Source organism: Rhinatrema bivittatum, chromosome 1, assembly GCF_901001135.1.
Source record: "Rhinatrema bivittatum chromosome 1, aRhiBiv1.1, whole genome shotgun sequence".
Classification (NCBI taxonomy): domain Eukaryota; kingdom Metazoa; phylum Chordata; class Amphibia; order Gymnophiona; family Rhinatrematidae; genus Rhinatrema; species Rhinatrema bivittatum.
The window spans coordinates 507429960-507449754 of record NC_042615.1 but is presented as its reverse complement, the minus strand read 5'-3'; the positions used below and the strand labels follow the sequence as shown (position 1 = coordinate 507449754).

The window sequence follows — 19795 nt, the reverse complement described above, 5'->3', positions numbered from 1 at the left end:
TCCTCTCTTAATTAAGCAGCACCGAGGAGCAAACAGAATCGATGAATCCTCGTTCTGAGCCTTTAATGCTTTGATGCCTTTTTTTATTCCCTCCTCTTGTTACAGAGCACATCTCTCTGAGGTTGCAAAGTGGCGGGCATCGGTGCTCGGGGATGGTCGAAGTATACTACAAGGGGGAATGGCGTGCTGTGTGCAGCCGAGGCTGGAATATTGTGGCAGCAGAGCTAACATGCAGGGAGCTGGGTTGCGGGAAGGTGGTGTCACATGCGAGAACCAACGACCTGCCCAAGGTCTCCGGTCGTGCTTGGCTGGACAGCCTGAACTGCAGAGACGACGCACAGTTTCTGTGGCACTGCTCAACCCAGCTGCGAGAGGAGGCCGCGTGCAGCGGGAATTCTGGGGCTGTGGTCGCCTGCTCAGGTATGGTCCCCTCCCTTTACTCTCTATCCACCCAGATTTCATCCACAGAGGCCCTAATTATTCATGCACCCTTTGCAGCAGAAGGCTTCGACTGCTTCAGAGGAGGCGGCATTGACTTGATCTCATGCCCTCCCTCAGATCAGATTTTCTCTTAAGCTTCATGTTCAGTCCATTGATTGAGATTATATATACAGTGTAGGGGAATGACCTGGGATGCAGTTCCAGCACTTTTTTACAGACTTAAGCAGCAGCGGTTTGCAGCATCCCACACTTCAGGCAGCCAAAAGGAAGGGGGAGTGGTAAACTGGAACAGAGGGAGAACAGCCTCTCTGCTCCCTGATTCAGCCCCTCTCCTTTTGTTCTACAGGAAACAGGAGGAAAGAGCACCAAAAAGGGATTGAATAAGAAAATTATTCCTCACCTGCTAATTTTCGTTCCTGTAGTACCATGGATCAGTCCAGACGGTGGGTTATGTTCCCCGTCCAGCAGATGGAGTCAGAATAAAAACTCGAGAGGGGGCACTATATAAGCCCCTCCCCTTTCCTCAATCTTCAGTAAACTAGACTACAAAGCCTACAAGAGAGGAGATAGAGGGATCAAGTAAAGAGAAGCCCGAAAACAAGGCCAAAAAAGTGAAATTTGACTAAACATTACCCCAGAGGGAACTTGCCAACAGAACGTGAACCATAACTAACACTGGAAAAAAAATCCCAGGAAACAGAGAGAAATAAAAGAAAGACTGACCTTCGAGCGGAGTCAACAATCCCAACTGAGAAGAGAAAAACCCCGTAAAATACAGGGAGAGCGTCTGGACTGATCCATGGTACTACAGGAACGAAAATTAGCAGGTGAGGAATAATTTTCTTTTCCCTGTACGTACCAGGATCAGTCCAGACGGTGGGATGTACCAAAGCTTCCCTTACTAAGGGTGGGCCACAGACAGCCCTGGTTGAAGGACTCTATCCCCAAAAGAATCCAAACCTGGCGCCCGGACATCTAAACGATAGTGGCGCGCGAAGGTGTGGAGAGACGTCCACGTGGCCGCCCTGCAGATCTCCTGGGGAGATACCGAAGAACTTTCCACCCAGGAAGTCGCCTGGGACCGAAGTGAATGTGCCCGAACAGAAATTGGAGAGATTTTCCCAGCCCCAAGATATGCGGCTGAGATCGCCCCTTTGAGCCAACGGGCAACAGTTGCTTTGGAGGCCAGATGACCCTTCCGAGGACCCGACCAGAGTACGAATAAGTGGTCCGAGAGACGAAACTCGTTAGTGACCGATAGATATTGAAGGAGACACCTTCTGACATCAAGCTTGCGGAGTTCCCTGGGTTCCATCGAAGTGAAGGAAGGCAAATCGACAGATTGGTTAATATGGAAGGCTGAGACTACCTTTGGTAAGAACGACGGGACCGTGCATAAAGAGACTCCTTCGTCAGTAAAGCGAAGATATGGCTCCCGACAAGACAACGCCTGAAGCTCCAAAATACGACTGGCCGAACAGATAGCCACCAGAAATATAGTCTTAAGGGTGAGATCCTTGATAGAAGCTGACCTAAGAGGCTCAAAAGGCGGCCCACACAGTATACGAAGTACTAAGTTAAGATTCCAAGATGGACAAGGCGGCCTCAAGGGTGGCTTCAGGTGTCTAGCACCTTGCAGAAAACGTACAATATCTGGGTGAGCCGACAGCCTTGAGTCCTGCCCATTGTGCAGGAAAGCCCCTAACGCCGCAACTTGTACCCTAAGTGAATTATAGGCTAACCCCAAATCCAAACCGGCCTGCAAGAAAGAAAGGACTTGCGTCACCGAAGCAGAGATCGGACGAATAGAACGCTCCTGGCACCATACCTCAAAGACTTTCCAGACGCGCACGTAAGTGACAGAGGTAGATGTCTTGCGTGCCCTTAGGAGAGTGGAAATCACTCCCTCGGAGTATCCACGACGTCTCAACTTGAGCCTCTCAAAAGCCAAGCCGCAAGACAGAAGCGATCTGCCTGCTCGAAAAATATAGGACCCTGTCGCAGTAGGTGGAAGAGATGATTGAGCCGCAGGGGTCCCTCCGCCGCTAGATGAAGAAGGTCTGCAAACCAGGGCCGTCGGGGCCATTCCAGGGCTACTAGAATGACTGGACCCGGATGGCTCTCAATGCGACGGAGAACCTTCCCCACCAGGGGCCACAGAGGGAAGACATACAGTAAGATCTTCCGAGGCCACGGTAGAACCAGGGCATCGACTCCTTCCGCCCCGTATTCTCTTCGTCGGCTGAAGAATCGAGGGGCCTTTGCATTTGCGGCCGTGGCCATGAGGTCATGTGAGGAGTCCCCCAGCGGGAGGTTATTAGACTCATCGCTTCCTCGGAAAGCTCCCATTCTCCGGGATCTAAGCGCTGTCAGCTTAAGAAGTCCGCCTGTATATTGTCCACGCCCGCAATGTGAGAGGCTGCCAGATGACTCAAGTTGACCTCCGCCCACTGCATCAGTCTGTCCGCCTCCAGCGAGACGTGACGGCTCCTTGTGCCCCCCTGACGGTTGATGTACGATACCGTGGTCGCATTGTCTGATAGGACCCTGACCGCCCAATGGCGGACCAAGGGAAGAAACTCCTGCAACGCCAGGCGCACCGCTCTCGTTTCCAGACGGTTGATGGGCCACCGGGACTGTTCCGCTGTCCAAGTGCCCTGAATGGAATCCGCCCCGCAGACCGCTCCCCAGCCGGTCAGACTTGCGTCCGTGGTGACGACCACCCAGTCTGGGACCTCCAGGGAGACCCCTCGTGCTAGGTGGCGAGGAACCAGCCACCAGTGGAGACTGAGCCTTGCAACAGTCGGTATTGGGAGAACCTCCTGAAATTCCCGCGACACTGGCTTCCAACGGTATAACAAGGCCCACTGAAGAGGACGCAGATGCGCAAATGCCCACGGGACTAGGTCTATGGTGGAGGCCATGGACCCCAGTACCTGTAGGTAGTTCCATGCTGTGGGTGCCTGGAGAGATTGGAACTGGAGGATCTGTTCGCGAAAGGCATGTGCCCGGTCCTCGCTTAGAAACACCTGTCCCAGATTGGTATCGAAGCGCGCACCCAGAAAATTCAACGACTGGGATGGAGAGAGACTGCTCTTGGGAAAGTTGATGATCCACCCTAGGGACCGAAGTAATCGCACCACCTTGCTGACCGCTTGGACCCCTTCGGTGCGAGATTTTGCCCGGATAAGCCAGTCGTCCAGGTAAGGGTGCACCAGAACCCCATCTTGGCGCAGGGCTGCGGCCACAACCACCATAATCTTTGTAAAAACCCGTGGAGCTGTCGCCAAACCGAACGGGAGTGCTTGAAACTGAAAATGCTGTCCTAGAATTTTGAAATGAAGATAACGGTGGTGCGCCCTGTGAATCTGGATATGCAGGTAAGCTTCCTTTATATCCAAGGATGCGAGGAATTCCCCTGGGTGGACCGCCGCCAGCACTGAGCGTAGAGTTTCCATGCGTAAACGTGGGACCCGGAGGTACTGGTTGACAGTCTTTAAGTCCAGGATGGGCCGAAAATTGCCCTCTTTCTTGGGCACCATAAAATAAATGGAATAATGACCCCGACCCAGTTCGGCAGCAGATACTGGGGTAATTGCCCCCAAAGAGAGAAGACATTCGAGAGTTTGCCGGACTGCTTGTCTCTTGAGAAAAGAGCCGCAGGAGGAGAAAAGAAACCTGTCTCTGGGCGGGTGGACAAAATCCAAGGCGTAGCCGTGTCTTAAGATATCCAGGACCCACTGATCCGACGTGATTTGGGCCCATTCCCCGTAGAAGCGGGCAATGCGACCCCCCAGTCTGGGAATCGGATCGCAGGTCAGCCTGGCATCATTGGGGTTTTGAGGAAGAACCCTGGGGCTGTCCTCCCTTGCCGGGCCTGCAGCCCCGAAAGGACCGGTTCCAGGTCTGCGAACGAAAAGGAGAAGTCCGAGACTGTTGATGCTGCTGTTGCTGCTGTCTGGGAGGATGGTATCGTCGTTGAGTACGGGAGCGATACCTGGTGGAGCTGAAGGACCTAGATGTTCGCGGCCTGTCCTCCGGAAGCTTGTAAATCGCATTCTCGTTGAAGGACTTGATGATCTGGTCCAAGTCCTCTCCAAAGAGAAACTTACCTTTAAAAGGAAGCGAGCCTAAGCGTGTTTTGGAAGAGGCATCCGCTGACCAGTTTCGCAACCACAGAAGCCGACAGGCCGAGACCGCAGCGACCATCGATCGGGCCTGGACCCGAAGGAGGTCATAGAAGGCATCTGCTCCATAGGCGAGCACGGATTCTAAACGATCCGCCTGCTGAGCTTCAGCATCCGGAAGAACCTGGGAGGTGAGCAATTGTTGAACCCATCGGAGTCCCACTCTTTGTGCAAGAGAACTGCAGATGGTCGCTCGGAGGCCCAATGCTGAAACCTCAAAGATTCTTTTGAGATAAACCTCCAACTTCCTGTCCTGGAGATCCTTGAGCGCTGTACCGCCCGTGACCGGGATGGTAGGGCTCTTAGTTACAGCCGAAACTGCGGAATCCACAGCAGGAACTTTGAGGAGCTCCAAAAAATCTTCTGGCAGAGGATAAAGTTTGTTCATTGCTCTTCTGACCTTGAGAGAGGCCTCCGGTGAATCCCATTCTCTAGAGATCAGTTGCAAAAAGGTGGGATGAGTTGGAAACACCTTCGACAGAGGACGAAGGCCTGCCAGCAAAGGGTCCCCCTTTCTGCCCTGACAAGAGGCTGCTACCGGTTCTGGGGGAGCATCAATATCCATTTCCTGGAGAATATGAGGAATTAGATCATCCAGCTCATCATACTGAAAAATTCGTAGGACCCTTGGGTCATCCCCTTCCACCTGAGAAGTGAACGTGGGGTCATCCTCTGCATCCGGGAGCGGGTCCCCTGTCGGGGGGTTGCTGGGGCCACCCACTGGGGCCTGCGGGACCCAGGAGGGTCCTGAGTCTCCTGCGTGAGGTAACGCCCTATCCTGGGAAGAAGACCCCTCCAGGGACGATCCCAGACGCGCCCGTTTGGGAGGAGGGAGTCCCCCAGGAGTCTCCAAGAGCTGAGACTTGCACTGTAAGAAAGCCTGGTGCATAAGAAGCACGAACTCGGGCGAAAACTCCAGAGGTCCCTGAGGAAAACTATCCTGGTGCTCCCCTCCACGACCGCCAGGTTCCGGGCCAGGGAGTGGCGCAGAGCCAGAGGGCAACACCGGAGTCGGGCCTTCAGTATCTTCCTCCCCTTCTGAAAACAAAATGGCCGCCGTTCCCGCGCTCAGAGGGAACGGGGCCTGCCGCTTTTGAGACGTGCGGTCCTCACAGCGAGGACCCGTGAACTCGTCCTCCTGTCCTTCGGTGACTTCACCCTCAAAAATGCAGGAGTCACAGAGGCCCTCCCGTGAGAGCCGACCAGCCTGCCTGCCGCAGGCAGAACACTCAGAGGAGCGTGGCATGGTCTGTTCGGCTTTTTTTTTTTTTTTTTAAAGGACTGACAGGAAAAAGAGCGCGCAATTCGCACTGCAGAAACCACGCGGGAACACAGACCACCCCTCCCCCACTGACCCAGAGAGAGCGCCGAAGGACTAAACCTCCCGGCGTCCGACGGTCCCAGGAGAAGGATTCGCGAACCGTGGGTCGGTAGCGGCTGAAACTAATTTAAAATAACGGGGGAGGGAGGGGGAGTGACTAGCACCACTAGTATGCACCCCGGGTCTGGCCCGAATACAGAGAGTACAACAAGAAAACCTGAGGAAAATTTTTTTTTTTTTTTTTTTTTATTAACACAAGAAAATTCCCCAACACTCCCCCAATACCCAAAGAAGGGTGCCCTGAAAAAACGGAGGGGGGGGGAGGGGGGAAATGAAAGAAACGAGGTACAGACCTGGCAGCAAGCACCTCACGACTCAAAGGCAGAAACCTGCTGAGTCACCTCAGAAAACTAAATTGTTTCAAAATTATACCTTATACTTATTTATTTGATCCCTTTATGAGAAAAAGGCAAAATAAAACAGAAAACTAGAAAACCTAATCTCCTGCACTGGGGACCGCAGAGTCCCCTGCTCACATCTGCTGGAGTCAGAAGAATACTGAAGATTGAGGAAGGGGAGGGGCTTATATAGTGCCCCCTCTCGAGTTTTTATTCTGACTCCATCTGCTGGACGGGGAACATAACCCACCGTCTGGACTGATCCTGGTACGTACAGGGAACAGCATGTTTGAAACTTATGAGCAGTAGTGCTAATCATTACGGCTTCAACCTTTGCCTGGATGTTTGGCGCTATAGCTCATAAGTTTCTAACATGCTTACACAATCCCTTTTTGTTTCCGTTACCCAGGCCTTAATTTTTGGTGGAGCCCCTCAGAATGGCAATCTGCCCCCCCCGAGACCAGGGCAGCTGAGTGGAGCTGGTGGTGTAGTCAGTCCTGGCTTCCCTGAGTACAAACGGAATTTGATTTGCACCTGCCCTGCGCCCCCTCCCCCCATCCTCCGGGCCTCAGAGGAAGCCGAGGGTTTTGGAGCTGCTTACCCTGTGGCCTTGATTGTTGTGCAGTTTCCCTGGTACAATTTAGGAGGCTCTGAGGGATCATGGCCAAGGTCAAAGAGACCTGAGGTAAATGCCTGTCAGCCCCTCTGCTTTTGCCACTGCTGGGTCACTGTGTTTGGGCTTCCTGACCAGCTTGCTACTTACCATGCTGGCTTCCTGGGATTTGCTGCCTCTTCTGCTTGTGACCGCACTAGGGGAGGGGGAAGAAAGTGAGTGTGTGTGTGTGGGGGGGTCAGCAGAGTGAATGCAGTGATCAGAGAAAAGCAGAGCGAGGGTGGGAGAAAAGCGAGAAAATGAATGAGAAGATGTGGGAGGGGGAAGAGTAAGTGAAGAGATCGGAGGGAGGGGAGGGAAAATGAATGAGGGGATTGTTGGGGCTGTGGGTTCCGAGGGGAGACAGTGAGTGAGGGGACCCTCATTGTGGGTGTGAGTGAGGGGCTCAGAGGGGGGGGGGGGCTGTGAGGTATGAGTGGGATAAGAGAGGGGGCTATTTGTAAATGAGGAGATTGGAGGAGGCAGGGAAAAAGTGAATGAGGGGAGGGAAAGGGATAGGAGGGAGAGAGTGAGTGAGGATAGCATAGGATGCTGCTCCCTTATTTCTTCCTCTGAGAATGCAAGGGGCAGGATGCACATTTGAATTCCAGACCCCCCCCCCCTCCCCCACTCTGAGGAAGATGAGAAGCATGGGTAGTGCATGCTAAGTCTGCTCCCACCCCCAAATTGAGGATTGCCAGCCAATTCCGGCTCAGAGGCCTGTACCTTACTGGTCAAAGAGGGAGAGGAGGAGAGATGCTGGAGCAGATAATTATCTTGGAAGGAGGAATTAGTGGTCATTGAGGGGAGTGGGACTCCCATCAGTATTTGGGGATGAGATTTGAGGGCTCTAGGACTACTGGATTAATCATGGGGGGCTAGGGAGGGTGGGGGAGGGGGCTTGCAATGAAGAACCAGACACAAGGAAGGTAGACAAAATGAGCCCCATTCTCTCTACACTCCTCCTCCTCCTTACCTTGTGGCCCTCCATTCACAGCCCCCCCAACAGTGTTCAACCCCCGGCTGTCCTTCATCTGCTAGTGCTTACTGAGCATTGATGGGTAAAGAATGGCTGGAGGCTGACCACTGGTGGGGGCTGGGATAGAGAGGAGGAAGAGTGCTTACATGTATGTGTGTGAGAGATTGTGTGTGTGTTTAGGAAAGGGAGTTCTCAGCCAGCCCGGGTCCTGGCCCCTTCACCCCAACACAGGTCACAACCTACCCCGGCTCTGCTCTAGGCCACCACTTACTTCCTCCGCGTCTACAAATTAAGCTCTGTATATATATATAAAATATGTGGAAAGATAGATTCTTCACCTGGGTTAGAGGACACCCCACGAGCCCAAGGGTTAAAACCTTTCTGAGGACAATTTTCAAAGCAATCTAGTCATGAAAAATAGGATCAATGTGGCCAGGTTGCCTCTTTTTTGAAAAGATTGGCCCCATCAATGCAGCTAAAGGACCGCATGGGATTTCACAGGGCGCATAATTTCAACCTTCACTAAGGGGGAGGCATTCCCAGGGGCGGGTTAGAAAAACAACACGAGGGCGATTTGGTTCTCAAATGTATGCATGTGGTTTTCTAGCCATTTTCTGCCGGCACAAATTGCAGGGCAAAAGCCACCTTCACACTTTCCCTTTGGGCAGTAGCCACAAGGAGTACCTGGAATTTGCAGTTACGTGGGCTTTTCTGAAAATTGCTTGCTCTGTGCACAAAATAAGGGGCCACAGGAAGGCATACCTGCCTGGCTTGTGATACACTCCAATTAGAAACCCAGCCAGCCACAGATTTAGAACAAACCAATTTTTATGTCTAGTAACTGAAGTACCCATTCATTAACTGTGGTGATGTTTTTTGGTAATTGCAGTGCTTGTTTTCAAACAACTTAGTAAAACATAGTTAGGTGAAAATCTGAATTTATTTTCAAAATAGCCATAGTAGCTCCATCTTAATTGAACAGTGAAATAATTCCAGTCAGTGGAAGCCCCAGAAAGGGTGACATCAAAAATGACTTGCTTATAATTTTCTTCACATGGTTCTCAGTAATTTTTTTAAGTTTAGAACACATAGGATTGTCTGTTATCAAGTTATTAGCAAACATATATACAGATACCCACTTCATTTTATATAAATAGATAGATACATTAATGTGTGTGGATGTAGGAGTTAGCTATGTATATATAATGTTGGAAAAAGAACTGATAGAGAAAATGCATTTGTTTCTCATCTCTCCGCTTTGCACCCCCCTCCAATAACCTAGGCAAACAAATTCTGGTAAAAAGAAAATGCTTCAGCCAACTAAAAATGAATCATCTTTATAAACTAGGATCTTCAGTAGAGCCTTGGATTGAATGCATGTATTCTGGGATAATTTTTATTCTCTTTTGCACTCTCTTTGTACATCTCTTTGTCTATCTCTGTCTTTTGTGTGTGTGTGGGGGGGGGGGGGGGAGCTCGTTTCATCTTACTCCTTCTGGCTCTGTCTTTTCTCTCGTTGTTTGTCTCGGCATTTCTCTCCATAATTAGACAGCCTGGATCTCAAACTGGTGGGGGGCCAGAGTCGGTGCTCTGGAACCTTGGAAGTATTCTACAGATATCAGTGGAGGAAGGTCTGCAGTTCCTCATGGCGCCAGGAGGATTATGCCAGGCTCTGCCAGAGGCTGGACTGTGGAAACATCAGCTCACCGGCTTCAGGGGAAAAGCTGGCGCCGGGTACCACCTGGTTGTCTGTGTCATGCAAGAAAGCGAATACATTCTTTCTGGAGTGCGCCGGGACTGACTGGAAGGAGGAGTCCTGTAACCAGAAGGCGGTTGCAGTCATCTGTTCAGGTTAGAGGGGAGCACTGGGTCTGTTTCTCTTTAGTGAGTAGCCTCTAGTGGAGGGGTGTCAATTTATTTATTTTTAGGTTTTTTTATATACCGTCGTTTGGGGGTACCATCATAACAGTTTACATCATTAATAGAAATACAATAAGATAGCAATAATAAAAATATAAAATAGAGTTCGATCTGTCAGTACTAAATGACTGCAGAGTGGAAGGTGAGGTGAGACATGAAGACTCTGCCACTATGGAAACTGTGTAGAGGAGGAAAACTGCCTTCTGCTCGGCTTTTGATCGTGTGGGTTGTAGAAGGCAACATCAAAATAACGGTGCAATATTTTGCATTCTTCAGTGTTTTATTTATTTAGCACTTTAACCTACAGTTCAAGTAAGATGGAGGGAGCCATTTTACAGTTCAAGTAAGCTGGAGGCAGCCATTTTGTTGACTAGTATTCATGGATGGACTATAGTACCAGGACATGGGGGAATTTCCTGTTGCATTGGTACCGCAATCCAAGTCCAGCCCCTGGGACTAGGATCAAAGATAACAGAGCCAGGACAGGAGCTGCACTGTTTCTTTACAGTGTCCCCTTTTCTTCCTGTCACATGAAGCTGATGGGCAGAGAAGGCCAGAGCCATGAAGACACAAGCAGCTGCAGCAGGAAACAAAACCTGGGAGCACAGACTGCTGCTGGACTACTACAGCTCCTGCTCTCGTCTCCTTTTCAAATCACTCCCCCCATATTCAGGCAGCCAGTCTTGGCCCTAGCTCAGTCTGCGTTTGGGGGGGAGGGAGGGGGGGGAAAGAAACCACCTTTTGCTTTCCTTGCTGCTGCTGTGGGAACAGAAAACTCATAAGCTTTTTGTCCCCAGATCTCACTTTACATATGCTAAGGGGAGAGAAAGGGGGTCAAAGGCCTGGGATGGGGTAAGAGATGGAGGAGTACAGGAGGCTGGGTGGGACCGACTTGGGCAAGGGACAGCAGGGTAGGAAGGGGATGAAGTGGCACACAGCTCTGGGAGGGGTTGAACGACGGGGCAGCAGGCTCAGCAGATGGTGAGAGTTGGGGGTGACACGAGGGCTGGGAGGTAGCAAGAGGTGAGTGTGTATAGAGGCAGGGAGGGGGCGAGAAACATGGAGGTGGGAGAGGGCTGGGAGGGGTAAGACGCGGTAGGAGACAGAGTGATGAAAGACATGGCGGGAAGGTGGAGAAAATGAAGGAGGAGCAACAGGCAGGAAGAGACGGTGGGGCTGAGACAGAGAGGAAGAAGATGGATGATAGGTGGGAAAGAGGTAAAAAATCAGTGAGTACAGGAGCAGCAGAGATGTGAAAAAATGACACAAAATATGAGAGAAATGGCATGATGGGAAAAGAGAAGAGTTGTAGAAGGGAGAGTAATATGGAGAGAGAAGTAAAAGGAATCCGGCAGAGGAGAAGGAACAGAATGGTATCGTAAAAAGCATAAAAGGCAATCACATTTATTTTCATTTATATGTTTGATTATACAGTTTTAAAAAGTTTTATATTATCTAATATATTTAAACAATGAGTTTTAAAACTCCTTGAAGCAGAGGTATAGCCCTACTAGCTAGGAGCTGGTCAATATCAAAACCCAAAAATCATCTTCTCTGCAACAAGGAAAACCATCCTGAGGTCCGTGAGGGCTCTCCAGAATAACTCTCCTTTCCTCAGCTTTTAGAGAGAGGCCGTGTGTACAGTGCAACAGAAGCAGCCTGAACAAGAATATAAAAGTAATTCCTGCTAATTTATTCACCTTATGAAACAAGGTATACCATATATTACCAATGGCTCGTCAACAGAATGGTTCCCTCCACATCAGGTGTATTGGACAATAATAAAATCCAAAATAAAGAGTAAAAAGAGATGTAATTAGATTGGTACTCCTATTTCTTTAGTACCATAAGACCTACTTGGGTCATGGCATTTGTAACATAAGTAAAACAATTCTGGAACATTCGTGGGAGGAATGCATGAATCTCATTCTTCACAGGGGAACGATGGATGATTCTCTTGTATTATACGCCTTCAGATAGTCAGGGGAATATAACTCGCTAGAGTTAACGCAAGTGTGTGGAAAGCGGGTGGGTTTTGGATCCCCATGTGACCCTCAGCAGCTAAGCTCCTCCCCTCTAGTTTTTGCTGTGGTCTCAGAGGGGAAGGGCAATACTGCTGCTTTAAGCAGCCAGAGCCATCTTTATTTCTAACCCTAGCCCCCATAAAAATATTTTTTCTTGCTTTTTCATCTGTGCGTGCCCCACAGCAGCGAAGGACAGACCAAAAGCAGTACAGGATCCCTGTGTTAAAGGCATTATTGGAATCACATTTTGTAGTAGGTCGACGCCACAAGCTAAGGAAGCTGATTCTTTTGTTGGGGGGGGGTTCTTTTGTTTTATCCCGCAATGACTACAGTCCTGCTAGGTGCATAGTTAGATCTGCACTGCAACTGAAGTGTGCTGCATCTGTACCTTTGAAAGCCTGTCTACCTCATATGATTTATGTCATTTCTAGATGGAATTAAAGGGTGACATTCAGCACACATATAGAAGATAGTTAAGGCCTGGAAAAGTCTAAAATCTCTGCTGCGCGCATGTTATAAAATCCAGAGTCGGCGCGCGCAAGGGGTTGCACACTTGTGCACCTTGCGCGCACCGAGCCCTAGGGGAGGCCCGATGGCTTTCCCCATTCCCTCCACGGCCACTCCGAAATCGGAGCGGCCTCGGATGGAACTTTTTTCGGCTCCCCCCCACCTTCCCCTCCCTTCCCCTATCTAACCCTCCCCCAGCCCTACCTAAATCCTCCCCCTACCTCGGGCAGGCGTAACTTGCGCGCGTTGGCCAGCTGCCTTTTTGAACTTGTTTCATGTTCCCCATTGCCGCTGATCATTTTCTTAAAAAAAAAAAAGAAAAAGGTACCACTGGGCTCAGATCCATACGGCCCATATGGACTCCCCCGGAGCTTTTGATAATTGAATTCCCACTTCCACCACCTCTGGTTCCGTCACCCTTCCCTCTTACTACCTCTGGCTCTCTCCTCACACATCTTGCATCACCATCCCTGGCTGCCTTCACCCCATCACCACCTCTGGCTTTGTTTCGCAGAGACTCTCCCCCTCCAGTTCCTCTTGCAGCCCACTTCTAACAGCATTTTACTCAGGTCTTGTGCTCCTCAGACTGCTCAACTTTGCACTGCTGATTTCAGGGAGGACGGGAAAGGAAACTGCATTCAACCCCCTTCTCGGGCCACCTCCCCGTCCTCCACAGCATTTGCCCCTCCTCCTCATCTTCCCAACACTCTTCCCCTATCACACACCCCCAGCATTCAGCCCTTCTTCACCTCTCCCCCTTTTAGTATTTACATCCTCCTTCTCACCATCAATTTATGTATTTATTTATTTATTTAACATCTTCTGCAAAATTATATTATTTATTTATTTATTTATTTATTTATTTAACGTCTCTTATATACCGATAGCCGTTCGCACATCGTATCGGTTCACAAAGAACAAAAAACTTATGGGCAGCGCCCTTACAAATAACAGATAACAATACAAATAACCGGGGGAGGAGGCAAAGCAACTTAATACTAGGTCAATAAATAGGGAGAAACTATAAATATAACATACATAAAACTATATACAAATGATATCTGCATACAGTAAGCAACCTAATCAGTATGCAGATATCATTTGTTCAAAAAGTTAATAAAGAAATGTTTTAAAAAAAAAAAACCAAAAAACTATATACAAAGCATCAGTCGACATCAAAAACGTCAAGGCAAAAATCGGTGGTCGTGGGCATTCTTGGTCGAGGTCGTGGAGCATACTTAATCGTAGGATGCTGAATAGTTATGAATTGGATGGTGTCAGGGGGTAGGCTTGCTGGAAAAGCCAGGTTTTCAATTTTTTTTTGAACTTGGGGGTGTAGGACTCCATGCGTATGTCATAGGGCAATGAGTTCCATATTGAGGGTCCGGCAATATCCGTGCAGATCCCTTAAAATAACATACGTAAAACACTTTAACACACACACACACACACCATGTAAACACGTAAAAGAATAAAACAAACCAGAGCAGTATCAAGCCACATATCATGCCAATGCCAAATTGTTTCCATTATCCCTGAGCCTCCAGGAAGAGCACTGTCTTAACACCTTTCCTGGTCATCTTCATATCGGATTCCTGCCTTAAATCCCATGGTAGGGCATTCCATAAATTGGGAGCTACATGGGAGCATGCCCTATTTCTACATTGTTGTTGCCTACAATCCCTAGAAGAAGGAATTTGCAGCAAAAGTTGGGATTCTGGACTAAGTGGTTGAACAGGATGATGCCAATTTAATTTCCTTTGAACCACACATGGCAGTTCAGCAAGAAGAAGCTTAAAAAACAGTGACCAACAATTGAAATTTTATCCTCTGCTTTATTGGTAGGCAACGTAACCTTTTTAAAATTGGGGAGGTGTGATCCCTGTTGAATTAATGTACCAGTACTGCAGCAGTGATCTAGGTGGCTCATTACTAAAGCCTGAAGAACAGTCTGAAACCTCTGTATAGGAATAAGAGACTTCACTGGTCAGAGCATTTTTAACTTAGAAAATGCTATCTTAGCCAAATGTTTAATGTGAGGTCGCAATGTAAGCTGCAAATCTAAAAAGATCTCAGACAAAATAGGCAGAGTTTCACCTTCAGCTTTATCACGGAGGTTTCCGCTGTTAGGGGCTGTTGTCCTACCCAGAGAAGTTTAGCTTTTAAAATATTTAACGGCAGCCCATTGGCAGCCCATTTTTTACCTCGTACAGGCACTGCTTAACTTTCCCTTCAGGAAACATACCATTTACATTTCTCTGAATATACATCTGTATATCATCAGCATACATAAAGTATAAAATCCTCAACTCAGGAAGTACTTGCCCCAGGGGTGCTAAATACAAATTTAAAAGTACAGCCAACTAACAGAGATCACCATGAGGATCTTCTTAGTGTTTGGGTAATTGCCAGGTTCTTGTGGCCTGGTTTTGGCCCCTGTTGGAAACAGGATGCTGGGCTTGGTGGACCCTTGGTCTGACCCAGCATGGCAAGTCCTTATGTTCTTAAAATTGATCCTCAGTCTGTAGCACCTGGCATCTGTTGAATACAAAAGATTCAAACCACATTAAGACTTTTTCCTGCAATCTCCATGGATCGTAAACTTGAAATCAAAATGTCATGCCTCACTGAATCGAAAGCCCTTGAGAAATCCAGTTGTACTCGGGGAGGAGGGGGTGTCAGCGTCCCCCGGTGGGCCAGCTCCGGGGAAACGCCAGCGGCACTGCAGGGCCTCTTCATCTGCTCCGGTTTGGGGGAAACCCCGGCAACACTGCAGAGTCTCGTTATCTGCTGTTGGTTGGGAGAAAATGCCGGCAGCACTGCAAGGCCTCTTCTTCCACTGCAGGACCTTCTTATGTTGGCAGGGAGTGGGAACCCGCCAGCACGTCACCTCTCTGTGCTGCTAGCGCCACAGGTTTTCCTGCTGGTGTGTTGGCCTGAATGCAGGGTGATGCTTTGGGTCATTTTTGCTGCCTGAGGCAGCCGCCTCACCCTGCCTCGTTATAGAACCTCCCCTGCCTGTAATACAACTATTTGGGGGCGGGAGGAGTCCCTAGAAGACATGAACATCTCTTCATTTAGTATGGGGTTAGTAAGAAAGAACTTCCAGATTCCAAAATCTCCTTTGCGAGATGAATTTTCTGTATTTCTGAATCCCATATGAGGGGAGCTTCATCAGAGCACATTTTATGAGGGCGATAAAACTCATCACTGGGTGAGATATAGAAGGCATTCCCCTAGGGTTCTATACATACCTTCATTAAGAACTACAGGGTGAGCAGGTGGGACTTGGCAAAGAAGTTCTTAGCTCACAGTGAAGTCAACCCCGAGAGGTACTGCTAAGACGTAAGAAATGCCATGATGGATCAGGCCAAGGTCCAGCAAGCCCAGCCTGTCTCCAGCAGTGACCAATCCAGGGCACAAGTACCTGGCATATCCCATAAAGTATATCTAATTCCTAGTGCTCACCCTTAGAGATAGCAATGGCTTTGCCTAGTCTACCTGACTGCTAATGTTTTGTTTTGGTTTGTTTTTCAAAATAAATATTTTATTCTGGGTAATCAACAACAACATAATACAAACTACCAGCAGATCCAACAGTGTAGTCATTTAGCAGCAACAGATAAAGTAACAAGATCCAGATACTTAGGGAGCTTACACAGAAAGATTTGTAATATATTGAAAAACCCAACTTGTGTATATATATATATATATATATCTCCCCCCTCCCTGTACAGTAACACCCTGTCCGTGTTGCAAATTTGACATCCAATCTTTCATTTAGCATAAGATCTACAATTTTAAATTGCTATCTAGTCAGTTCAGGTGTAGATCATCTATCTATTTTATCAAGATACACTTGCATGCTAACTGCAAAGCCAAGGTTATACATTGTTTTTCACATTTATTCACAATCATAATGCTAGAGAGGTCCCCCGGCTAATGATGATGTTTTATGGACTTTTCTTCCAGGATTTTGTCCAAACCTCTTTTAAACCCCACTCGGCTAGTCCCTTTTACCACATCCTCTGGCAACAGATTCCACAGCTTGATTGTGCTTGATGGAAAAAAAGTACTTTCTGCAATTTGTTTTGGTTGTTACTTTCATGGCGTGACCCCTTGTTTTAGTATTATTTGATCCTGTATTTACCTGCTCCACCCCCATTCATGATTTTATAAATTTCTATCATGTCCCCTCGCAGCTAACTCTTTTCCAAGTTGAAAAATCCTAAAGCCCAAGGGATGTCCCCTAAACTGAGACCTGGACACAAAGCCAAAAAGGGTAGCATCACCCAAAAGACCTCTTCTAGATAGTGCATGACTGTCCTCGAGATCTGTGGATCCTCCGGATCTAAGAGGAGAAAGAACTGAATATCGTTAACATAAATTCGATACTCAAACCCTCGAAGATTTTAACAAGCTACCAGTGGATTGCAAAAAATATTAAATAACACAGGTGCAAGAGATGCTGCTTGAGGGACACCTATAGCAACTGATTTTCTTGCACAATACCCATTACTTAAACACGTTTATTGCAAATGATCCAACAGAAATGACCCAAACCACTGTATAACCCAAGGACCCGTACCAAACATTTTTAAATGGTCCAAAAGAACAGAACGCTGCAGTGCATCAAAAGCTGACGAAACATCCAGAAATAAGAGCAAGACAGGATTGCCGTTATCTGAATGGATCCTCAGGGAGTCCAGTGCTGAGCCTAATTAAGGGTCTTGGTGCTGTGCCCCCTGCAGAAACCAGTCTAAAATGAATCCCAAATCCCCTGCTCCTCCAAAAGGTCTTGTAACTGAACAAGAACTGCCCGCTCAAGCAGTTTACCCTCAAGTGGGAGATTTGATACCAGACGATAACTAGTAGGCTCCATCGGGTTCAAAGCGGGGCGCAGTATAGCTTTCTTCAAAACAGGAGACACATAAAGCACACTAAAGACTTAATAATTAAGCACCTCTGCCAAAGAATTCTTAGAAGCCTTAATCAAACCTGCAGGACAAGGGGCCGGAGCACAACCTGATCCTCTAATAGCCGAAAAAAGCCCATCAACCTGTGAAACTGAAATCAATTGAAAATCCTCCCACCCTCCAGTCACAGACCCACTAGGGCTAAAATCAACGCAAGCTATAACCGGATTACAACCCCGCTAAAGGGTCTTCATTTTAGCCTCAAAATGGTTGGGTAATGTTTCACTGTCCATATTTCTCTCAGGATATTAAATGGACAGATACGAAGGGGAGAGCACGGCCTTTTTTTTTTTTTTTTCTTTTAAGTTTTCTTCCATTATGTTGGCTGGGGGATGTGCTCAAACTGGAGGGAAGGAGCTGTGGTTGTGAGGGCCACAGGCTGGAGCAGGAGGAATCACAGCCTTTAATAGTGGCTGTACTCTTAGTACCAGTCCCTAGTATACAGACACCTCCAACGGTACTGACTGTTTTTTCAGAGTTGTTATGGAAAGAAAACTGATGGGTAAGAATTTCTTTCCGTCCAGAGCACAAGGAGTTACGCCTGAAGGGAAGCAAGTCGCCTTGCTCCGGTCGTGTGGAGATTCACCATAAGGACCAGTGGAAAGTTTTGTCTGGGGAAGGCTGGGACCGGAGAGACGCCGACGTGGCCTGCCGCCAGCTGCACTGTGGCACCGCGCTAAATTTCAGCAGCGACGGCGAGTACTTTGGCAGTCACGGGCCCTGGGAAGAGGAATTCCATTGCGCTGGCAATGAAAGTCGCCTCTGGGATTGTCGCACGACCCCCAAGGAGGTGGTTGATACTACAACCCGCAGAGATGCCGCCACCGTGCACTGTTCAGGTGATTTCCAGTTTTTTTTCAGATGATGTAATTGCACTTTCCTTTCACTTTGCACCTTGGCTGTTGAGCTCAAAGTTACTAAGCATTGCCACATGGTAGAAACAAGTCTTAAGAGTATATTTTTGTAATAATGTTCCTTTGAGCTTCTTTTCAGAGTAACCTTTAATTTCAGTTTGCAGCTGAAGACTCACTGACTATTGGCAATTTGATGCCTATGTTGATGTGGGAGAGGTGAAGGATATTGTTTCATGAGCTACAAAAGTATAGCTTCCTCTCACTTTTTGAAGGATAGAGAAAATAAAAATCAATAAACAAAATCTCTATACTGAATATAGAAGGCTTTGGTCGGTTGGTCACACTGTTGTGTCTGTCTGTGGCCACCAGGTGGCACTTGCAACAGTGAAAATTGCACTGCGCAAAGACAATATGCTTTGTCTGCAAAGCCCTATCACACAGGCACATGCACACGCACACTCATGCACGCATGCATACAAATGTATGCACACACATACTCACAGTACCGCAGGCTCCCCCTCAAACACACACACCCACAGGCACATGCCACCACACACATACACAGCCAGAGGCACACCCACAGACACAGGCCCCCCACATATAACCAGATAACCCGAGCAACACTGGGTACTGATCTCTAATATGCTTCGTCTCTGAAGCCTGTGTCTCATGCTCCCACACACAGGGACAGGCAGTTATAGGCATACACAGAGACACAAACACAGGTGCATACAAGCTCACACAGGCTCACATACACACACAGGCAGAAACACATATAGGCACAGGCACTCACAGAACTCCTAAACACACACTTACAGGCAGACTCATACACATAGACACAGGCAGAGGCACCCACACACGCACACATAGACACAGGCAGAAAGGCACAGGCACCCACACACACTCATACAGATTCCCCCAAACACACATGCACACTCAAGCAGATATACAGGCACACGCACACCAGCACATGTCCTCAGACTCACAGGCACACCCACACAAACACACATATATATAGGCTGATATAGACCGAGCAATGCTGGGCACTTTTTGCTAGTTTATATATATGCAACCAGGTGACACCTTTTTATTAGTCTAACTTAATATATTTCTTGACAAGCTTTAGGGAGCTAATATTCCCTTTCTCAAATCCAAACAGAATGAGCAAGTCAAAGCAAAAGATGACGTTGCCGGACCACACAAGAGGAGACCTGAGCAATTTAGTTCACTGTTCTAAGCACTTAGGTCATAACCATGATAACAAAGCCACAGGCTAATTGCTTTCAGACGGTTGACATCTTGGGAACTGATGACTGGGGCCATCTGCTGTGAAATAGTGATATATTAATAGGGTTCCCTCTATCCTGTCATATACTTTACAAAGCAGATGGCCCTTATCATCCACTCACCAGATGTCAACTTTTCTCAGGTTAATGCTGGGTTGTGTGCATGGAAGCAAATTTTACTCTCAGTTTAAGAAGGCATTTTGCACACCAAGAACTGTGCGTGCAATCCTGTGTTAACCTGCGCACACAT

The 19795-nt window shown here is 48.1% G+C and overlaps 1 protein-coding gene across 2 annotated transcripts in view; it reads left to right on the top strand.

The window, feature by feature from the left end:
* Positions 1-19795, top strand: part of LOC115096433 (deleted in malignant brain tumors 1 protein-like) — a 102024-nt gene that overhangs the window by 31607 nt on the left and 50622 nt on the right. For both annotated transcript variants that reach the window (XM_029611037.1, XM_029611030.1), the window contains exons 8-10: positions 106-420; positions 9527-9829; positions 17930-18244. In XM_029611037.1, coding sequence (XP_029466897.1) covers positions 106-420; positions 9527-9829; positions 17930-18244 — 933 coding nt within the window. The remainder of the gene's footprint in view (positions 1-105; positions 421-9526; positions 9830-17929; positions 18245-19795) is intronic.